At 42.1% G+C, this 23371-nt stretch overlaps 1 protein-coding gene across 3 annotated transcripts in view; it reads left to right on the top strand.

The window, feature by feature from the left end:
- The window catches only part of ACBD6 (acyl-CoA binding domain containing 6), an 89519-nt gene that overhangs the window by 11081 nt on the left and 55067 nt on the right, over positions 1-23371 (top strand). For all 3 annotated transcript variants that reach the window (XM_065674046.1, XM_065674048.1, XM_065674047.1), the window contains exon 4: positions 15493-15575. In XM_065674046.1, the coding sequence (XP_065530118.1) occupies positions 15493-15575 (83 nt within the window). The remainder of the gene's footprint in view (positions 1-15492; positions 15576-23371) is intronic.

Raw genomic sequence — 23371 nt, forward strand, 5'->3', positions numbered from 1 at the left:
ATCAACACCTCCCACTGCTTTGAGTTCTTTGGACAGGTATCTGTGTCCTGGCTGCTTCATTTCTTGTATGTTCACCTGTTCTCTTTCTGCTTTACTGGCAGCAAATGATGTGTTGCTTTCGGTGGCTTTTGCTGATGTGTATGTAAGTTTGGCAATACTATCTACCTGCTGTCCCTACCAGCCACCTGCAGCTTATTGCCTATGTATGCTTATCCTTCTGACCCTTTCTCTCACACTGTGCCTCTGGACTACCGCACTGTGCCACTGTAGATCTAGGGAGGTTCACCTTCACAGGCTGTCTTGCATCTTTGTTCTCTAAGTTTGTTCTCATGTACATGACTGTCTCTGGGGGCACTTCTAGTCCTTGCAGTTTTTGAGACAGTCTTGGTAGCTGTATTTCCATTTACCCAAAAAGCCTAAAATTCTAATCTGTGTCACGTATTCAGTATCACAAATTCCCATCGGCTTTAAGCATTCAGTTTGGCCTGGGAGTTCATATCTGCAGGGACTGACCACCCAGAGGCAGGACAGCACCTTTTTTGCTCAGCAGCATAGAACATGTCTCTAACTGGGTTCATGCTGCAAGGGATGTGGCTGGAGGTGGGTACACGGCACTGCAGTGAGGGGGTTAGGAGGAGCTGTTATTGATTGTTTCTCGTAACAAGGCGGTTATATGGCACAGCTTAAACAATAAAAATAAAGAATAAAAAAAGCATCCAGATTTGCTCATCAGTTTTAGACTTCCATTTGCTGATTGCAGTTTTGGCATCTCTTGATTCTAAATATTTCCTTTTCCTATTTCTTATATTGCACACTTACCAGTTCCAGTCTCAACAGCTTGTCATGCTACTAACTTCAGTGCCATCCTTCCGCAAACACTTAGTCCTCCTTTGTATTTGCTTTGACTGCTGAAACTTGCAGGAGGATGTAATGATTTTCTATTCCTATATTAAAAAAAAAAAAAGTTGCCATTCTAAGTTGTTTGACTCAACTTCACCAATAATGCACTTAGTAAGATTTCTGCTGTGTAATGAGAAGTTGCATGTTAGGAATCTGAAGAGCATAGACCAGTCTCTAAGGCAAAGCAGGAAGAGAGCTTGAGTTCAAAGAAAATAGACATTCATCAGACGCTTCCAGGGAAAAAGTTGCCAGGCTTGTTTTTCTTTTTTGCTTTTCTTTTTTTTTTTTTTTTTTTTTTTTTGTGGTATGATTTGGGGTGGGTTTTGTTTTATTTTGTTTTGTGTGTTTGGAGTTGTTTTTTTTTTGTGGGTTTTGGGGGTTTTTGAAGGGTTTTTGTTGTTGTTGTTGTTGGGGTTTTTTTTGTTTTCCTTTTCCAAGTATTATTCTGTGCTTTGAGTAGAGGAGGGTTTGTTCCTTTGTACTCTGGACCAATATTCAATGGGAGTAAAATACCTCTATTGCTGTGTTGGTGTGGGAGCATAAAGTTGTGCTGTTTCGGGTAGTGGGAGAGGATAGCTGGGGAAGAGACAGTCAGTCTCCTGTAAAAGAAACAAAACTTCAGAGTGAATAAAATAGCAAATGCTGTATTGCTGCAGGGTCAGAGCAGTCCAGTAAACTGGAAAACCTGCAAGATTAAAGCAAATTGATTTGTCTGGTGGCCAATGGGTGTTTTTGCAGGAAGAACTGCAGGGGGCAATATTTGATAAGGTGGGTATCTAGTTACCCTGTGCAAAGAACTGGGCTCCATTCCCCCTTCTTTCTGTTGAAACAGCGTTTTTCTATCACCTTTTAAATGTGACAAGCAAGTTGAAACTAAAATGTGGGAAAGCGAATTTTCAGTTTGAGGATACAGTGAAAACCAGGAGAAACAATTTCCAGACTTGCGGAGGATCCGAGTTTGTGTGCTTTTTGTAGGTTGCACCAGGTGTTACGGAAATATTCTTAACAATTGATTTAAATTGATAAGCCTCTTGTATTGAAGTAGGGTCTCAAAGCCAACTTAAAATTTCTGTAGTAACTCAAATACAAACTGTGTATCCAGTTAAAACAGGAATTCAGAAAACCAAACCTGAGTTTTCTTTTTCTTTTTCTTTTTTTTTTTTTTGAACTTTGGACTCATTGCTCAAATCTGGCCTTTTCATGTCTGGAGCAAGAAGCTGTGCTCTACAGTTTACGGTTTTTACATTTAGTCAACTTCTAAGAATTACATTAGGGTATGATAAATCATGCTCTAGTTTAAGGCTGAAATCTCTGAATTTTTTTTTTTGGTTAGTACTGCAGGTCCACGTTATTTCTTCTAGAAGTTAAGAAATGCATTAGAAATAACGGTGGTCTGTAAACAAAATGAGTGCACCCATCATATTTTCCTGTTTTGTCTATCCATCAAACAGATGTCTCCCTTGACAATCTGTCCAAGCAGCCACTCTTTGTGGTTGGGAAAGAGCAGCAGAGTGGTGTGGGCAGGATTACAAGGGGGATGGGAGGAGCAGGACAGTAAAGGACCCATTTAGGTCTCTGCCTGTCGTGAGCAGCAGTGTATTCACATACCTGCTGTACAGTTAGTTTGGGTAAATATCTCAACTTATGGCTTGCTATACTGGGAAGTCAAAAACTTCGAAAATAATGACTTTGTTTCTTTTGTAGTATAAAAGCAATTTAATTGCATCGTGTAAAGTGGGAACTAATAGAATTCTTGCTTTGCCCAGTAAAGCTTGCCTTCCTGTGCTGTGCTAATGCAGCATGCAGGGATGAGGAGCCTCCTGTGTTCTTGTGAGCAACACAGCAGTGCTGCCAGGGTCTTTGCTCTTCACTGCTCCCCTTTCTTTCTGGGTTTGTATAGATCCTTGTGTGTCACTTTCCCATAATGAATTTTGTGTTTGACTTTGTTTATTTTTACCTAAAGGTTTATAATTGTACTTAAAAATCGTGACAAAATGCAGAAAACAAACTGCACTGTTTATATATATATATATATATATATATATATATATATATATATAAGCTCCTATTTCAAAGGATGACCACACTGGAAAAAACAAATCACTGAGAATTCATCCTCTAATCAGGCTCTTACCCTTTAAAACAAACCAAACAGCAAGCCTCGGTTTTTGGTAGTGTTTTTTTGTTTCTTTAGTTTCTATCTTTTTAACAGAAAAGGAAGCACTAGAAATTAAGAAAAAAAAAAAACCAACCCAAAACTTATCTATGTCAGGCTTCTAGCTCTGGGGCATGTAAAACGGCAATGTCCTCTGGGTTTAGGCAAGTTGCAGAGTAGGCATTTTGGTGAACCTCATTTGGGGTATGCGGTAGTTTGGAGTATGTCCTAAGAGGACTAGATCTTAGCACACAGATGGATTCTTCTGCCCTGCTACCTTTTGCCAGTGTGAGGGACAGTCTCTAGCATGCAAATAGAGAGTTCATGGTAGGTGCAGCCTTCCTGTGGGAGGGAGTAATCTGTGCTGTGCATGGCTAACAAAAGCTCACAGTTTGTGTGCACCTTATTTATACATGCAAGACTACAGGCAGAGTGACCCACCTTGTTTTAGCCAAGCTGGGAAAATGGTGGTTTAGTGGCTGCACAAGTTAGGCCATGAATGTTTTGCTTTTGAAGCATGCTGTCAGAACCAGTTTCTCTTACTAGCAAGCGGGTATTTTGTTGTTCCTCTTGTGTAAGACAGTAAGATATCACAGTACAAAGATGAACTGAATTTCCCTGTACTGCCGCAATAAAGGCGGATGATGTTGCATCCTTTGCTTCTCTGTACCTTCTCGTGAGGAAAATGCTTTAATGCTTTGAGTACTTGATATAAATCATACTCATAAACAAAACTGTCCATAGGTAATTTTTGTCCCTTTCTTTGCACATGTAACTGCTTATCAGTTTTATTCCATACAAGATAGCTCAGCCTTGGCAAACCAAGTAGAAAGTAGTGTGTTACCTACATGCTTTGTTGTGTTGACTGTTATTCTCTGAGCAGCAAATCAAATTCATTTTCCTACTTATACTTGCTGTTTTTTAAAAGCATCACAGGCTCACGGGCAGTGCAAGTCCTTGCGGTACTGTGTGAGGGTAACACTGACATCCCTTGGCTGTTGTTTAAGGGAGGAAGCGGATTAATAAAACAGTATGTGTAGCTTCTGTTTATAATGATGACAGCGTAGATGGGAGCTGGTGGTTGTTTGCCAAGAACCCATGGCCTGAAATGGAGGTGTTAGAGGATGCTTTGTTGAAACAAGTGACTCACATGCCAGGCAATGTGGTGCTGTGCTGGTGGAGTTGTCTGTGGTGGTCTGGGATTTTGCCTGTGGACAGGCTTGATAATTTATAGGGCTTTTTCTCTTCTGCAGCTGCATTCTGTTGTAGAGCACAAAACAAAATGCCACATCCAGAGTGAGATTTCCAGTTTTTTGAAACCGTGTTTCCAGCAAGCTGTGCAGAAGTAAAAAAGTTAAAGTGAACAAGTGTCTCATAGTAGAAATACAAACAGCTGGAATATGTGTCAGCCTCCCACCCCTTGGGAGTCTGTTGGATTGTTCTCTTTGATTTTACATCTCTGAAGAAATTTATGGTCTCAGCTCCTTTTATTTACGACATTGCAATCCTCATTCAAGCAATTGATTGAAATACAACAGTGCCAAGCTGTAAGCCTGTATTTTAGAAAGGTTGAAGCTTAGAAAGCAGGCCAGCAGTGCAAGCAATTGCATATTGCAAACTGGACTGGAATCCTGGACAGTGGTTGCCCATGTTTCTCTGTTTCTAAACTTCTTTAAAGTAAAAAATGATTATAAGGATTTATACCTCTTCTCTCTTGCTCCTTTTAACCTGCCTGGTCTTGGTAAAACATACTGTATGTTAAATAAGCAAATCTTACTAGCTCTCCAGGGGTTAATTTTTTCTGCTTGTACCAATGTTAGCCTCCATTTTTTCAGGTGGGAGCCAGCAGTGCTGATGCACTACGTGGTAGTGTACTGTGAACAGCATAATACATTCTCTCACAGCTACTTGAATGTAGTAGTTGTTTTCTAGAATTTCAAACAAAACAGCGGGGGACTTGTTGGTTTTGGCTGTCAAAGTAGGGATTTTTGTTTAAATATTTAAGCAAAGATGAAATATTCTTTCCTTTTGAGTTTTTCAATTCATTTTTATCATCCCACACTAATGCAAAAAAGTATCTTGTACTCTCTGGAAAATATTCTGAAAAAAGAATAATTAGAGATATATCTCTGCTGATGCTGCTTGTGCTGCTGCAGCACAGTGATGTGTGGGATCCCAGTGTCATGATTCCTTAAGATTAAGACACCGCATGCTAGCCAGATATACCGAAGGCAAGTGGGGAGGGGGGGAAAGGTAAAATTTTAATATATGTATCAAATTAATGACATTCAATTATGACAGGAGGTAATAGAATGAGGCAAGGTACTTTACTGTGTAACTTCCTGTGCAGCAGGGACCCAGTTGCTTTTTTTCTTTCCCACTTAACCAATAAGTAACAGAGTTTGCTGTATGGCCCTAGTGCACAGGTAGCAATTCCACAGGACCTGGCTATTCTGTGATCCTTCAGCTGTGAGATTGGAGGCAAGTGGGACAGTTTAACTCTGGGATCTTAAAACTTTATTTGAGCAAGTGCTCTCCTAGCTGAGAAATCATATCAGCAAAGGACCATGAGATCCTTTAAGGTAGTTGCTGCTGTGGCTGAGTGGGCAGAAAATGGGCAGGTGCTCATACTTCCAGGGGCAGCCCAAGATCTTGGCTTAACTTGAGGTGGCAACTTATTGCCACCTTGAATTTGTTTGGATGTCAGACCAAAAGCTGAAGTGGCTGAGATGTAACCAGGTATTGGCCCTTGCCATTTTGGCCTTGAGGTGGCAGTTTCTGGCAGGGTAAGGAAGTGTTTGAAATGCCATTTGCAGTTTTCATTAGTTGCACATTTTAGCAGCAGTACTGCTTCTCCCCGGCAACAGAAATGTGGGTAACAGAAATATTGAAAAGCTTGTTTTTATGAAGCAATTGTGTGAGGCTGGAAGCAGAAAAGACCAGTGTTGTGGCATGAGAAGTGACTCCACCAGCAATCAAAACTTTTGTGTTAGGTTAATTTCTGTACTGGAACTCCACTAGCTAAAACAAATTGGAAAATTGAGCTTTTGGTAGCGCTGAGCACCATTAAAAATTGGTGTCTTGGGAGGTTGCAGCATGGGCTGACAGAGGAGAGGTGTTGAACCAAAGCAGGATGCTGCCGTGGGCTATCAGGGGAAGTAAGCAGGCAGTGAGATGCAGTTAGGAGCTTGCGGCAGAGGCACAAAGTGGAGCAGGCTGAGTCAGCCTGATGTAACAGGAAGTTTAGAAGGCGAGGAAAACCAAATAGGAAGTTGCAAGGGGAGGTGAGGAAGACCAGGAGGGTAAGAGGACCTTTCTCTACTCAGTCTTAGCTTCCTGCTGGCCAGGTCACTTCCCAAGCAGTGGAGAGCCTGCCTGACATCCATTACCCCAATATTTTTGGGGGGTTCCCAGAAACCTAGAAAAGCCTGATTGAATGCACTCAAGTCCTGTCACCCTGCATAGCAAAGTGAGGTGGTCAGTGAGGGTGGGAGGAGCAGGGAGGACAGTATCCTCTGCTTGTGGTATGAGGTGGGCATTCAGAATATGGGCTTGAGTTGCTCTGCAGCTCATCCTGGAGCTCACAGTAGCCTCTTGTCAAACTCCTGCTCCTGTTTTGTTGAGAAACCCATCAAGCTGTGCTAGCAGTTTGACTACTTTAAATGGAGAAGGGTACAACCTCTTAAATTTTTCAAAGTAATGTAAGCTGTTGCAGAATTTTCAGCCTGCTGTGTCAGAGGCTGTTAAAATTAGGAATTTATGTAGAAATTATGGATTTATCTCACTGTGGAGTACATAACGGCTTGATTTTTAGGTGTGGAGTTGTAGGCATGTACTTGGTAGTATTCAGACACAGGAAGGGTCCATGTACCCTGCTGCTTCACATGGCTATGTAAAGGCTGGTTTAAAAGAGAGAATGTGTTAATTTAAAATGGCATATGCTTTTGGTTAGGAGAAATAGCTTTAATTTGTTTGTGTGTAAAATAAGCTATAGCATAATTAGGCTGTTTCTGTAGTGAAAATACAGCTTTTCATGTAAGAAAAAGGTTAAGTGGTTATGTTTAGCTTGCTCTTCACACAAAGTATGAAGGAGGTATTGAGAGTAATTACTGGAGATTAAGATTTTGTTTGGATGTTTGGTAAGGCATTGGTTAATATCTTGTAAAGGCAATTTGTTTCTTAAGAGTGGAAAACAAGTTGTATCCTTTGAAGAGCATGTTGTCTATAGTACTTAGACACTTGGGCACTTTTGTACCCAATTACTCCTATTGTAAGCAAAGATGGCACTCCTTAAATGTCTATAGCATTCTACAGTTATTTTGAGCTGAACTAAATAACGCAAAACACGTTAAGGCTCTGACACAGCAATGCACAGTGCTGAAGGCTGTTCAGCAGGCAGCTGTCTCCAGATCCTACTGCATCCTTCTGGCTGAGCCTGCAAAGGGTTACACCATAACTTCAGAAACCTGCTCCTGCTGGGATGTTCTGTACCTTCCCTTGCCTCTGTGGGGATAGGGATGAAGAAGAATTCTTCATTCTGCTGTTTCTCTGTCTGCAGAACTCATAAATTCACCCTCTGCCTTCACAGTGTAGGTCTGTTGGAGGAAACAAATTTCAGTGGCACTGGTCAAGCAGCCTTTGAGCTTTTCCTTTTGTAAATGGGGAAATTTTGCCTTTGCTGATGCTGTGTTGGCCCAGTGTCAGTCCAGCAAGTAGATGACAATATGTCAACAGACAGGCTGGGAGTAGGGGCAGATGTCCTTTCTTTATTTCTCAAAGATTAGGGCTGCCTTCAGCTTTCCAGCTTCAGAGCTGGAATGTTTCACCCCAAGCTATGTAGCTCTTTGGTGTTTTCAGTTTGGCTTGGAAAACATTTCCTACTCGTACAAATGTCTTTGTAAATCTATATGAATTAATATCTTGTGATTGGCACAAAAAAAAAAAAAAGAAAACAATGCCCCCCCACAAAAAAAAAGAACAAAAACAAAACAAAAAACCAAAACCAACAGCAATTGCAGTACAGGCTGTGTTTGTAGCTACAGCTCGGTCTCCTCTGCCTGGGCATTTGTGGATTTTCATATGGAGATGTGACAGAAGTGTTTGATTGCTTCCAGGACTGACAATGCAATGCTCTGCGTTCCCCTCATAAAAGCTCTCAATTTCTGTAAGCTGCCTTGAGCTGGAAGAGTGCAAGCAGGCCACTTGCTTCATCCTTTGGTCTACAGACACTGGGAGTCTGCAAGTTACTACAGAGTCCACAAAAGGGACATAAGGAAACAGGAGTCTGCTGGTGGTCTTGTGTTTGCCACCTCTATATCTGTTTTAATTTCAAGACAAAACAAAAAAACCAAAACCCTCTAAAAATCAAAAAACTTGGAAGCCATTCCATTAGGATTTTTTTGATCGAGCATATTATTCCATTCCATGCATATGTTGATGTATACAGTGAGTCATGAAATCATGGCTACTAGCAAGTATAGAACTTGCTCAGAATTACGTTAAGCATTTTACATTTATTTCCGCTCCCCTGACTGTCTTTACTACTAATTTCCAAATGTGATTATGGTGCAGTTATTAATTAACTCGTTGTAGGTTAAGTGAGTAATCTACAAGGCTTTGTTCTAGATCACACCACTGTTTAACTATGACGTCAATTATAGTATGTTTGGTTTTATTTTTTGAATGTAATCTCAAAAATATTTTCCCTGTCTTAGATTGGTTTTTTTAGAGGAAATTCTGTGATGAGATTTAAAAGAATCAGAAACTTTTTTATTATTATTGTTATGTAGCCATTAATGGCAATATAACACAATGGCAATAAACAGTCCCTGCAATATTTAAACCAAAAAAGCCCCAGCCCCCCATTATCCCATGGAGCTGTATTGCTGTTTTGGTAGGACAGTGTGCTCAATGGTACAGACCCCCCCGTCGTCTCTTGAAAAGGCTCCTGGTGCCGAGTCATGTACACGCTCTGGCTGAGCTGCTGCTGGGAGCCAAGGAGGATTGTTGAGAGAGGAATATTAAAATAATCTCTTTATGATAGCCATTAATATGACTGGTGCAGGGGTTGCAGTGGCCTTTCGTGAAAGGTGGCTTTGCATCGCGGTGCAATGGGGAGGTTGCTCTCAGCCAAGGTGTGTTTTCATCTTGTTTGGATGTAACTGGCCTCTGCTAGTCTGTAGAGAGTGGCAATAAATGCTGAGCTCACCCATTTGAGTAGAGAAGGGAGTATTTTATGAATCCCTCTCAAGTATTTAATACAGTGCCTAGTTTCATAGATGGCTTAAAAAAATTCTTTTGGTAGCATCACCTCTGAAGGGTTAATACTTACCTTCCCTCCTGCTGCAGGTAGTGTGAAGTTCAGCTGAGCTGTAAGATGCAGGTGGAAAATACCTTTGGAAGGGGACATTGTTTGTCCTCATTTCATGCTTCATTAGCTGCCCTGCTGAGGGCCTCTCCTGCATTGCTGTGGGGTCAGGAGCCCCCCACAGTGCTAGGACATCTCCTCCCTGTCCAAGGGCTTTGGTCTTTGGACCACCTGCATTTGGGGTGGAGAGCATCCTCCTCCCCTTGGTTCTCCTGGCACTGGCCTTAACTAGCAAAGGAAAAGACAGCAGCAATTATGGCACACACAATTAACGAGCTTCTAATCTCCAGCCTTGTGTGTAATTGCTGCTGTCAAATACAATTAGTGTCTGCCCAAGTTCCCTTCCCAGGGGGATGGACAGGCCACAGCACAGAGGAAGGGGGGGGAGAAGGGGGAGGGTCTGAAATTTTAGGAGAGGTTGTTTTCTTGTTGCCTTCCTAATAATCCCCACTCCTCAAATTGTGTCCAGAAATGTTAATCCAGAGCATTGAGGGGACATGGTGGCCAGCAAAGCAAGGCCTTGCAGTCATGTCGGGTTAACTCTGTGAAGTGTCTTCTGTAAAATCTCTCACCTGCAACTATACCAGCTTAATTACAATTCAGTTAGCACACTTCAGGGATTTACCTGTACCTCCATGTGAGCCTGACAGGGTTACGGGACATTCATTGCCTGTCCCATCATGGCAGTAAAGACTGGAGTTTTTATCATCTCCCAGCTGTAGTCTGGGGAGTTGGGACATGGGCCAGGGTTTCTCCTGCTGGTGCCAAGCAGACCTCTGAACATCCAGTGCTTGCAGCTTCTCCAGGCTTGGTGACTTGGGACCCTTGGTTGCACCCCAGAGCCTTGAGGGCATCCTGTGAGGCCATGGCAGACTTTGGTTGCTTCTCCGGTGGCTGCAGAAGGCTGCCACTTTGCTGTTGAGCAGGGCATTACACTGTGCTGCTGATGTGTTATATGTATCTTTCTGCAGACTGGCACGGGGCAAGGTAATGTGTGGCCCTGGAGCAATGCTGGGCTCTACGCAGGAAGGTCAGTGTGCCATGCAGACACCTGCACCTGGATGAATGGGTGAGCTTATAGGAAGGTGAATTACACAGAACAAATGCAGATTGAAATCTGCACTATGTATTTTCTGCAGCAGAAACACCTGAGAAGTTTTGATGGTAATAGTTTTGTTGGGAGTGTTTCTTGTCTCCATCCCATAAAGTTGGATACAGCTGCTACTGTGGCTCAAGTTGCCTCAGGCTGAGAGGGAGAGAAAAATAATGCAATAAGTAGCCTCTGAAAACAACCTGAGATAACTTCTTCCATGCACTGTAGTGGCTCAGGTGTGAGATCTTGATGTATAGCTCTCATTTAAGTTGCCTTACTTTTCTGTTTCCAAGATGCCTGATGATGAAGAACTTAAGTCTTGACCGTTTTAAGGCATTAGCCAGCATAACTTCAAAGATAAGTATTTTGATCACAGGAACCTTTTTACTAATGGGTTTCTGTTTTTCTTAAATATCTATTTATGTGAAGCTACTGTAAAGGTTTTGGATGTGGAGAAAAGCCAGAGTGAGATGTGAGGGGGTTGGGGGGATGATAGATGTGCTGTGTAACTCAGCCATGTGCCTTGCCAAACAGCTATTGCTGCTGTGTGCTGGCTGTCTAGACTCGCAGAACTAGCCAAGCAGAGTTCTCATTTTGCTTTGGATAAAACTGGGATACCCTACATTTAACCCATGCCTAAGATCTAGCTCTTTTGTTAATTCCAAGTGATATGAGGTATTTTGGGTGGATTTTTTTTTTTTTAAGGTTTACTGAAACCTGTGTTATTCTTGCTGTTTTGTGGGATCTTTGTAGAACTTCTCTGTACCTTTCTGTCAGACTCATAACATATGTGTCATGCGTATAAAATACGCCCTCCACATAAAATAGCTTACCATTTTACCAATAGCATACCATTCGGTCCAGTTCAGTCCCAGCTAATCACAGATAAATTCACTTGCATCTCTATAACGAGTTCTGGCCCATGAGTTTGAAGTGAGTCATCAGAAGGGCCTTTGCAAGTGCCATCTCGTTAAATCTTTTATAGCTTGTTTTGTGTAGATTGGAACAAAGCTTGTACTTGGAAATTAAAAATAATAAATCCCTGTCCTGTCTTCAGGGATATAGCAAGAGGCTGGCCCACCAAACCAACCCTGACAGGAAGCTACCACTTTTCCTCTTAGGTGGCAACTTTCATCCTGCTCTCCAAAAGTGCAAGAGGAAAAATGAGTCGTGCTGTGATTATGGGAAGCTTTTAAGACCAGAATAGAAGGTGAACTTGAAAGCCTCACAAAGAAAATGTTTGTCTTAATTGTTTTTTGTTTCCATAATGATTAGTATGATAAAGCTATCTTCTCTTTCTCCTTTATTTTTTCAATCATGATTAGGCTTTAATGTTGTTAAAGCTTATAAGTGAGTTTGAGCTACTGTCTTGTTGAAGAGAAGATGGACCTGAAATTTTCAGTGAGGCATTGGACAGGGTTTTTTAATGTGTCTGTCATTATATGTTAACCTCTGAACTGGGACACAACGTCTATTTTATGGCTGACAACAATTTAAAAGTATACATCTTGACATCGTGGATAAAGGAAGAAGGGGGAGTGGAAGGGAAAAAAAGAATTAATGATGTTAGCAAATATTAGTCCCTGTATTTCCATTTTGTTCAGAAAGTGGTTGTCAGGCTTTGAGGCTGTCTGGAGCAACATTGTCAGTGACAGCAAGTCGAGATGTGATTGTACCTTGAATCGAGCTGTTCTTTTATTGACAAATACAGTGCACTAAGGCAGGGATGAGGATGCTCTGCTGACTTTTCCAGGAGTGTAGCTTTTCTCCTGGCATTCCTGGTGACATTTGAGAAGGATGGTTCTGGGCTTAGTGGAGTCCCCTGCACCAGGCGGTGAGCACATTGGGTGTCAGGGGAGTTGAAAATGTCTCTTAATGAGTACGTATGCTGCATACTGAAGCACGTATTTGCCCATGATTTATGCTAGCTTTGGTCAAACAGATCCACCTACCAAAGTTAACTGTCAAGACTAATAGTGACTTTGATATCAGCCTTAATTGTACACAAGCAACAAAGAATCAGTGGGCAAGAATTAGGGAAAACCTGGAGGAATTCCAGTGCCTCTTAAGGCCCAGAGCTTTTATGTGCCACTGTGTGTGCTTTGGCACTTGAGTGCAGTCCTCCAGAGTTTCTTCTAATGCTGTCACAAATTCTCCTTTATTCCCACAGTTTTTAACTGGCAAACCTCTCATGCTCATGGAGCCCACAGTAATTTTGCCTTTCCTACAGCATGCTCTCACCTGGCCCTGACTGTGGTTGATACTGCTGTCGTCTCTGTTAGATTCAGGTTGCAAGTTATGGGAGCCTGGGATCATGTTATTTCTTAACTATCATTAGTTACATGTGCATCTGCAGTGCTTTTGGATGGTGCTGCCAGCAGTGAAAGAAATTGAGCTGGCTTAATTGAGAACCACATAGTTAATTATTAGTGCCTTTTTTAACAGAGGAGAAAGAAAATTTGCAGTGTCAGTTTTTAATTTCATTGCGGTTATCCTAGGTAATGTAACTTTAAACTTACTGGTGATTATCTGTGTATATGTAGCATTTGCTTTATCTTTCTAGCTTAAGCCCTTTTCTGCTGTAGAAATATCAAGAGATTTAAGGAGGAAAGTGCATCTGCACATTACTGATCACTTCAGCCAGTATGAGCGATAAATAAAAACACTGGTTCCTGTTAGTACAATAGCTGTGACGTGGTTTGGAAGGAGCAACTGCTGTCTCACCTCTTTCATTACCCAGTTTGGTACGTCGTGCTCAGATATTGCGTGCGAGTCCCTGGCAGGCTGGGTAGTACAGATATTGGAAGCGGGCAGATGAGCTCATGGTATAGGCAAGTTGTCAAGGGTGGCTGGAAAGAAACCAGTTTGTATCTGCGTCGAGGCAGAGTTAACATTTTTGGGAAGAAGCATTCCTCATATCCTGAGCAGATTCCCCTTGGGAAGTTCAGTGGTGATGAATGGTGGAGTCTTGATGCTTTCTTTCTTGGCTTTGCAGAATAGGGGCACACATTAAATCCTGAGAGCTGAGACTTTTCCTGTACATTTTTCATAAACTTGTTCTACATATTGAGGACTGTGATGGAATAAACTTGGTTCAACATTCATAAGCTGAATATTGAGTTACCTATTTCTATGAGAAAGAGATAAAAACTACTTGGACAAAGTAACCTGTATATGGATTAAAAGCCACATAAAAGAGAAGTTTTTGCCTGAGTATTTTTGAGAAAGCTTTTAGCGCTAAGTTTTCCAATGACCATATGTATCTACTTAATCAATATGATTAATCTTTGGTAGAAATGTATTGGTTGTGCAAAGAAGGTGAACTTAATCCAAGAAAACTTTTTTACAATTTCTGCCTCTAGGAAGACGAAATGTATTTTCTCAAGTGTTGTTTCTGACTTGGGGGGGGGGGGGGGGGAGGACAGGACAGGGGGACACAACAACCGAAAACTGTAGTGGGAAGAGATGAAAGAATATAGATTAAAAAATATTGATTGAATGACCACTGCCCCTCAATACCAAAGAAGATAGGCTAGTTGTGAGTATAGCTTTGTTTTATAGAAATAACTCTGGCATGTACTAGCAGATGATCTGAAATTAATTTTCTTTACAAGTGGTATGGAAATAACTGGTGGACAGTAAGGTTCTTTGCGCATCTTGAAAAAATTATTCAGCATTGCACTGTAAACGCTGAAGCCCTTTCCCATCAGGAAAGAACTTTGTGTCACATTTAACTATGTAATTTGGACAAAGCCTACCTGCCTAGGCTGGTATTCCTGAACTACTAGGAATAGTTTGGGAAACCAGTTTCCTTTCTGTTTTTTTCTTAAATAAAAAAAAAACGCAAAGTCTGTGATACTTGTAAACCTAAATCTTTGGGTTGGTACAGAAGAGAGAACTGAAAGGTGGAACTGGTTGGGTCAGACTGGGCAGAATGTAGAAGTAAATGTATTATGGGGAAACAGTAAATTGATTTAAAACAGAAGTGACCTAAGGAAGGAAGACAGATGTAAACATGGTTCACTTTTTAAAAAAATTAACATCCTTCTAGGTACAATTCTGATGAGGCAGCGATGTATTGCAGCTACTGGGACTGCTGGAGGTTAGGGTAGCTTTCCCTTGGCTTCTGATCTTATTCACCCTGGGTGTACCAGTCTTTTATCACAGAAAGCCACAGAACTGTTCCACTGACAATAGCATGTTGAAGTTAATGGGCTGGCTTTACAAGGAATTACTGCTGTGAACTGCAAACCAGTTTTGACTGTGTACCTGAAGACCAAGATACTAGGTGCTATGGAAGAGTTAGGGTTTCTGGTACTTTGTGCCCTTTAATAGGGTCAGACTTTCAGACAGCAGGCCACTTTTTCCTTTGTGGAAGTCTGGCATCAATGTAAAGTCAGCCAATTGAAGATCTCAAGCTGCAGGATGTTTTTTTGAAAAGGTAGGGCTGAGGCTCCGTATCGATCAATCATTATTCTAATTGTTCATTTCTATTATGGTGGGAATCATTCAGAATCCTAGAGTTCCTGGGAGTAAATCATTTAGAAATGCTGCCCATTATAAAATTTAATTTTAAATCTATATTAAATAGATTTATAAAGGCAAGCTTTGTAATCTGGTAACATAACATTATGCTATCTCACAGAGGCTCAGCTTTTGGGTCCTAAGGGGCCACAGCTGGGAGTGCTGCAGAAGCAAAGCTTTGGCTCCTTGTAAGCAGGACAGCAAGGCTGCCAAGCCTACCTTTCTGGTGACCCTTCTGGGCCACCTTCAGAGGAACATTGATCTGATTTGCTGAGACATCCATCCACCTGTTCTTGATGGAGCAGGGTTGTGAGGTACTGTTTGCCATAAAGATGAACCTTCCAGAGGGCTTGTCCTGTCTTTGGGGCAGGAGAATGGATGGGAGATGGGGATGGCACAGGCTGGAATGGGCTGGGAGGCAGCATGCTGGACCAATCTTTCTTTTTCTTTCAGATGACAGAGAAGAGGGGAAAGGAAAGCAAAACTGCATTTGGAGGCCCAGTTGTCAGCTCATTATATCAAGAAGAAACAATCAGGTGATTATCTGCACTGGATAATACAGTTAAAACCAGTATTTTTCTATTTTTCTAATTTAATTTTGTTAAGCCCCCCCTTTTTTCTTTTTTCTTTTTTTTTTTTTAATATTGCACAAGTGTGGTAGCAACTACAACAGGATAATAAATGACAGGAAAGAACTTTTCAGGTCCATAACCATTTAAATCAATAACTGCCTGTATCATTGCCAGGTAGTAACCTTTCCCTAGCACAAGATGTGGAGGAAGGGCAAGGTTTCCCATTTTTCAGTTATATGGCTAAAAAAAGTAATATTGGATATTTTTAATAGAAAGCTATTTAGACACTATCTTTTTCAAATAGTTATTTCTTTACCAATACATTCATTAAAGATTGTTCAGTGAAGATTTTAATGTTGCACAATGTTTGGCTTCAGGGAGAGTTTGTACCTTATATCAAATTAATTTTTTTCTAGCTTCTGCAGCTAGCATAGCAGAAATGCATTTACTGAACTAGAATGGCTGCTATTTAAAAACTGTCAAAGTGCAAGTAGTAAGTGACATTAGCTACTGAATAAAGACAGCTGGGTGTTTTGTTTGGTCGGTTTTTTTGCTGTTCCAGACTACTAATCATGGGTATAATATTAACTCCAATACCTAAATGATTGCCTGGAAAGGATCTTTCAGAATAGTGTTTTTAGTTAAAATGAACAGTCAAGGAAGAGTAAATTTTTGAGCAGTGTTTGCTGTCGCGTAGCAGTCACCCATTTATGTGTATGTGATGCCATTTGTTTTATTTAATGTCTCGCATCATTTTAGTCCCAGGAAATTAAAAGATAAACACTGATTCCTCTACACACAGCCTCCCAAGCTTGCTAGATCTTTCCCAAAGTGTTAAATCTCTAACACAGCAGTTCTTTGACTTGTTGTCACAAACTAATGAAAAATAAATCATGAGGAGATGTCTCCAAACCCTTTGCGAGGCGCTCAGGTAGAAATTGATACGGCTGTTGCATGTAAGCAAATGGAGTGGCAGTTTTGTGCTCAGCAGTAGCATGTCCACTTTCTAGTGAGGTAGAGCAGTTGGCCAGGAGTAGCCTTCTCTGCCTTGCATGGAGAGCCAACACATTTTTTAACTTGCCCCTGGGCCTTGATCAGAGGTACTCAGATATGACCCTGGTTTATCACACTGTGTGGGGAATAGCACTTTGCTACCCACAGGCTCCTTTTTCTTCCCTGCTCTGTCAATGTATGTCTCAGCCAACATCCTTGTTGGCAGTTTGTGACCTTGTGGTTTAAATCCTGTTGGAGCTCTTCTTTTAGGAGTGGAGCATATCAGTGCTGCCCAGTGTTGGGTGTGAAGTATGAGCTATGCTTAGTCCTACAGTAGTTTGAGTCTTGGCTATCCCAAGTACCGCCTGTGCCCCTTCTTGGGTGTGAAATACAGCACAATATACTGCAAAGCCAAGTTTGCTCTGATAGGCTTGACCAGTCTAAATTCTGTCAAATTTTTGTTTTTATTTCCATGAGAACATGACTTCTGCAGGTCTTGAAAATAAGTACCGCTCCAAATATTTTTTTTTTTCAAGCATACCATGAGAGCATATGTGCTGCTGCATGTTCAGTATAGCATAGTTGCAGCCTTTACAAAATGAGGCTGTAGGCAGATGTAGTCTCTGACACAGATGGAATAGGGTGATTCTGCTAAAAGTTAAGTCTCCTGACTCCTGTCAGAATGGAATTGGTCTGTTAGCACAGCTTGGCTCATAGGATACAGTGCCTTCAGTGCAAGATAGGAAGTAAGTGCTCACCCACGTGCAGGTTGTAGAGATTCAATTTTCTCGGAGTTGCCAATGTACTATGGCTTTTGTCTACTGTTCATTCTCTTACTGGAACAGGAAATATATGTGCGCAACCACATCTCTAATGGTGATAAGTATAATAGCAAAAGCGTAGTCCTAACAGCAAAATTGCCCTGGTACCAAATCCTCAAGCAGATGAGCCAGAGAAGGGTGACTTCAGACATTGTTTGGCATACAAGGTTATTCTAGAGCAGGGTGTGATTTGGTTTTACAGTAATATTGCTTCTCCTGAGAAAGGTGACTTTTACTGAGGCTGTCAGTGGCTACTTACAAGAGCATAAAGTTAGCATTCAGTAGTACTTCAGTGCATTTGTAAATAGAATACAGTATTTGGAAATTGCAGTATTTTTTCTAGAGGAAGAAAATGAAAATCTTTAAAGAGGAAAGAAAACTAAATAGCTTAAATACTTATATTTAAATACATTAATACTTGTAGGTAAGTCCCTTGCTGTAAGTTCAGTGTATATTGTGTATGCTACCTTAAAACCTAAGATCTGAGAAGAACTTAGATGGAGGCTATTTTACTGACTCGGTTGTCTGTTGGACCTACTGAAGCTTTACAACAGGTTTACAAAAATTGAGATGCAAGTCAAAGCACTTTAGTCTCTCTTTCCCAGGGCTGTTGATAGGATAAATACTTTTTAATTACAGGATCATAGTAAGGAAGCCCAGAATAAGAAAAAAAAACCCAACCCTGTATTTTGTATATTAAAAATGAAAACTCAAGTCCTCATCAGCCCCCGGGTACTGACAGACTGCTGAAAGCAGTTTCTCAGGCATTACTCTGCCAAATACAGCCTACCGTACGCCCTTTAGGATTCTGCTGATCCAAAGGCAGGAAAAGGCTGTTTAATTTATCTGGATCCTCAGAACCTCACCTGGCACTGGGAGATAGATGAGAGTGCAAGTGTGGGGTTTTGAAGGTTCACTTATTTTATTCTTGCCAGAAGCTTTGAACAGTTTGTCGAACAATTAACATGCTCTAGTCTGCTGCTGTGTAATAGAGAGATGAGAGATTTTGTTTTAAATGGTGTAAATCGCTAGTTTACCCTCAGCAGTAAATAACCAAGCAAAGCAGCAATGCTATTGCTTTCAAACTGAGTGTCTAAAATTATGTATAAATAATGCTTACATTCCTTTTGTGAAATGAAATGCTTTGGGTTTAGGATGCAAATCTGTACATGTTGGACAAAGTGGAGTTAACCAAACCCTACTCTGAAGTCAGGTGGATCAGAAGTAGGAGGAACTGGGATTGTGCCAGGACTGATTTTGCCTTATCACTAATCTCAAATGTTTCTGTTTTGAGAACAAGATAGAAAAATGGTCAGTCTGGCTCACAGAAGTACAGCACTGTGATTCCAAATAATTGCACTGATTCCAAATAAATTCAAGAGCATCCAAACAAACAGGTTATACTGATCTATTTAAATCAATTTAGAAAGAGAACTGGTTAAATCAGTGCAATCTGGGTATTTGGAGATCAATCTTCACATCCAGAGGTCTCTTGAGCTAATGAGGCATAGCAGTTATTTACTTTGGGGTGCTGGTCCGTGGTCATCAATTAGGGGTCATTAATAAACGCTGGCAATAAAGAGCTCAAGTACCCCCAGTGACTAATAGGGAGCAGTTGCAGAATATTAGCATAGTGCTCTGCCTCTGTGTTTCTCTGCAAATCACTTACCTCACTTCAGGCATTACACAAAAATAATGCGTGCTGGTGACTGATGATAGGACTTGGAGGTTCCCCTGGAAGGGAGAATGCAAAAATTATCTGCACTTTCAGGCTGGGTGTAGTGGTAGGGTTTTTACTTCTGCATAAAGCTTTGTCTCTTTTTTGGTGTTATTACCAGAACAAAAGCAGTAGTAGTTGAGCTCTTTCATGATCACATAGCTATAATTAGTTTCACAAACTTGAGAAATGAGCAGTGAGACGAGGTTGACTGATGTATCACCAATATAAATCTAATCTAAGACACAAACTGAGGGAGATGCCAAAAATACCATGGCATTGGAAATGCAACTTTATTTTGCAGCATTTTTATTTTAAGTGGAGGCAAGGGCAAGGCAGTTTATGTTTCCAGCACATGAAAGCATTGACTTGGAAGATGGAGAATGCAAAAAAAAAAAAAGTTGCAAAATGTCTGTCCCTTTCCTCTAGAGGAGCCCTCCTGCACCCTGCCGTGGGCTGCTCCCACGTGGCTTCAGCATGCTAGCTTGGGGATGACATCCACTGCTTGGCATGGAGGTTTCCCTGAACTCTCTTTTACACTTCTGCCATCCCAAAAGATGCTGTAGAAACCCTTGTCTGGTAGAAACTTCCACCCTTTCCTGTAACATTTAGGAATAACCCCAGTTGCAAGCGGGGCTCTGTTTAGGCTCACGGTGTGGAGCAGGCACCCCTCATTTGGGAGCCCGTCTGATGCCGTGTAATCTATCAGAATTGTATTAATCCCACTAACGCAGCCGCCATCTGGCCCTGCTGCTGGGCCGGCTCGTGCGAGCCCCTGTGATGGATGGCCTTGGGAATTGATTAGTTGTTGTGCGAGACAAATGAACTGTTTTGGCAGAAAATACCAGAGGTCGCTGCGTGTGGTCAGGCACAAAGGCTGCTGAATTTTAAAGAGCTGCTTCCAGCATCCATTGCAGGGATGCCACTTTGGAGTTGCGATGGCTTTTGAGACGAGCCCAGCACTCTGGAGCATGGTTTGGGTTTTGTTCTCTCACTCTAACCCTGCTTTCAGGAACTCCAGCACTGGAAATGAGCACAAAGCTGCAGTGGTGCAGGAGCCAGAATCCTTGCTGTGTTGGGAATTACAGGCTCGTGCTGGTATTATGTGTGTGTTTGGGTAGCCACGCTGCAGATGTCTGTTGTTCACATAGATGCTGGGCTGGCAATCCCTGCGGAAGAACTTTCCTGGTTGTGCAGCCTGCAGTGTGCTCAGCCATGGCACATCTGAAACAAAATGCCTGCAGGTCCAGGCAGCTGGGGTTTGGGGTTTTTCAGGTCAGTGTCATTAAGAAATGGATGCTCTTCTGGTGATGTTAAGTGGGCAAGTCTCTGACTTCAAGATGATTGCCAAGTTTATTGCTTCCCTCCCTTTTTATTGTCCCTGGAGTGGTGACCCTTGGGGCTTTGCTTTGTTGTGCAAAGGGGTAGCTTGGCTGCTCAGGCCTGCCTTCCCTTTGGGAGAGTGCATCCTTCAGTGGTGGCTCCTTTTTAGGGTTTTCACTTCAGCCTCCTCTCCAGTGCTGCCACTAATCTAACAAAGTACGTGTGACGGTGCAGCGACGGGTGGGGAATTGGATGACACATGTCTCGCTATGTCCCGGCTGCTCTCAGAGGACAGCACACGAGTGTGCCAGCAAGTGGGCAACACTTCCCCCGAGACAGCCTGCTGGATCAAAATAAACTTGAGTTATGGATTTATTCAGCTTGTAATACCTCAGCTGGCATAAATAATTGAGAAAGCAAAGGTTTGTCTGTGGTGCATACCTCAGGGACCCACTCCTGTCTTCCTCCCTCCCACCACCCTTTCTTATGAAAATGATCCCAGTTGCACTGATAGGTAATAACAACACCAAGCAATTAAAAGCTATGGGTGGCTGGAGAGAGGAGAAAAGGTTCAGTTAATGAGCTTTTCCTCTTCCTGTGCCCAGGAGAGCCTCAGAAGTGAGGAGGCGATTAAAGCGAAGAGATAATTATAGATTATGTGAAAATGGGTCCCTTGGGGGCCAAGGGCCTTGACAAAAACAGTAAGTGTTGCGAATGTCTCTCTGCTCCCCACACGCTGTGTTCCGCTCCACCGCACTCCCGCTCACTCAGCAGCGCCTTGCCAAGCAGATGGGAGAAGCCACCTGTTAGCAGCACCCAGGGCCGCTCCACAGCAGGTCCACTGGGACATGGCTTGGACCAGCCCCAGGAAAAGGGGAGAGGATGCCCAAAGTAGCACCTGATCACAGCCCTCTGTGCTGGAGGTAACTTGCAAGGGGGGAGGAAGGGCATGGGGCAAACCTGGAGGATGCTGTCTGTGTGAGGGTAGAATACCTGAACTTCAGGTTTTTTCTGTGCTGTTTTTCCTGGTAGTCTCGGTAGCTGTTTAGAAAGAAGGAGTGTTTACAGCACTCAAGGTAAGGAGATGAAGCCTGGTTATCTAGCAACAGATCTTTTCTGTGAGATGTTTAAAAACTGGTCACTCACCAAGTGTTTTTTAGGCTTCAGCTTTGCAAGCTTGGAAGAAGATGGCTTTGTTTAAATTCTTCCACGTACTTTTATTCAAAGATAAAGTTGTCCATGTATTACCTGCAGGCAACAGATATGCTTCAGCTCAATGTTAAATCAGAGCTAGCATTTCTTACTGGGGATGAGGGAGAGCAGAAGGAAATAGCTTGGGGGGGTTGAACATGTGTCAGTAGGGAAGAGAGAAACCCTTCTGGCCATCTTCAGGAAATAGATGTAAATGTATTCCCTGCTTTTACTGACAATCAAGTGGTCTTGACTCCTTTTAAGGTCAACAAAAAGAGCCAGTGCTTGTACATCACTCAATCTGATATGGAAACAAAATTGCATCTGAGTCTTCCTTTTTAGCTACAAGTTTTAAATAATTGTGCACATCTCTGTTAGGTTGAATTTCATGGTCTTTCCCATCTGAAGATAACTTGAATGCCATGTTTTTGCATAAATTGATATTTTCCTAACACTAATAGAAATGCTATGGGTTCTTCCCCTACCTACCCCAGCTCCCCAACATTATTTGAGCAATATCTTAGAGCGTCACTTACTTCTGATTTCTGATGTGCCTCTATCTAGTTTTAGGCTGTTTCTGCCAGTTTCTGGGCCTTGATGCTGACGATATCTGGAGTGCAGCTTCACATGACTGGTTTTTTTGGCAGGTAAAATGTCTGTGGTCTGACTGCATGGACTTCTCAAACCTATTCAGGAAAGGGCTTGTTTCTCTTTGTTAATATATACAGGAAAGCTGGAGATAATATATGCTATTTTTTTGTTCTAAAAGGGGCATCAGGTACAGAGGTATGATTTAAAGCTTAAGAAATAAATGTGCAGTAAACAGATTAAATTTCCCAAAATCTTATTTTCAGGTGGGGAAATTGCTATTCTGAATTAATTCCTTTCTGGAGACTTCTGAAAAAAAAAAAAAAAGTGTTTATTTGAAAGGGGGATATATAGAGCATTTGAAGAGGTGGTTATTTCAGGAAACCTAAATGATATCCAGATAGTTGTGTCAAGCCATTCCCCCTTACAGGCAATAATATCCTTGGGAATGGACTGTAGATGTCTTATCTAGAGGCTTTGGTAGGAAGATCACCTGGGTTTGGTACAACAGTTTTAATGTGTCCTCTCTCCACTGGCACAGATCCTGCAGCACGCTCGCCATGGAGCACAGTCAGTTGCCTTATCGCTGCCATGTACCTTCTGGCACCTCTTGTGCTGCTGTGTGAGGTCTGGCAGGGCTGAGCCACCCAGGTGCTGTAGCATGTGGAAATGCCAGTGCCCAGGCTGACTGGGTGGCATCACTGCTAAGGATGCTAGGCTCACAGCCTGAGCTCATGGTTGTGATGCAGAAAATCATCTGGGAGTAATTGAGGATGATTGAGGATTATAGGGATGCTGGGGAGGGACTCTTCGTCAGGGACTGTAGTGACAGGACAAGGGGTAAAGGGTTAAAACTTAAACAGGGGAAGTTTAAATTGGATATAAGGAGGAAATTCTTTCCTGTTAGGGTGGTGAGACATTGGAATCGGTTGCCCAGGGAGGTTGTGAGTGCTCCATCCCTGGCAGTGTTCAAGGCCAGGTTGGATGAAGCCTTGTGTGGGATGGTTTAGTGTGAGGTGTCCCTGTCCATGGCAGGGGGGTTGGAACTAGATGATCTTGAGGTCCTTTCCAACCCTAACTATTCTATGATTCTATGATTGTGGACTTCTGTAGCAAGAAGAGACTGA

The sequence above is a fragment of the Lathamus discolor genome, chromosome 3 (genome assembly GCF_037157495.1).
Source record: "Lathamus discolor isolate bLatDis1 chromosome 3, bLatDis1.hap1, whole genome shotgun sequence".
Lineage (NCBI taxonomy): Eukaryota > Metazoa > Chordata > Aves > Psittaciformes > Psittacidae > Lathamus > Lathamus discolor.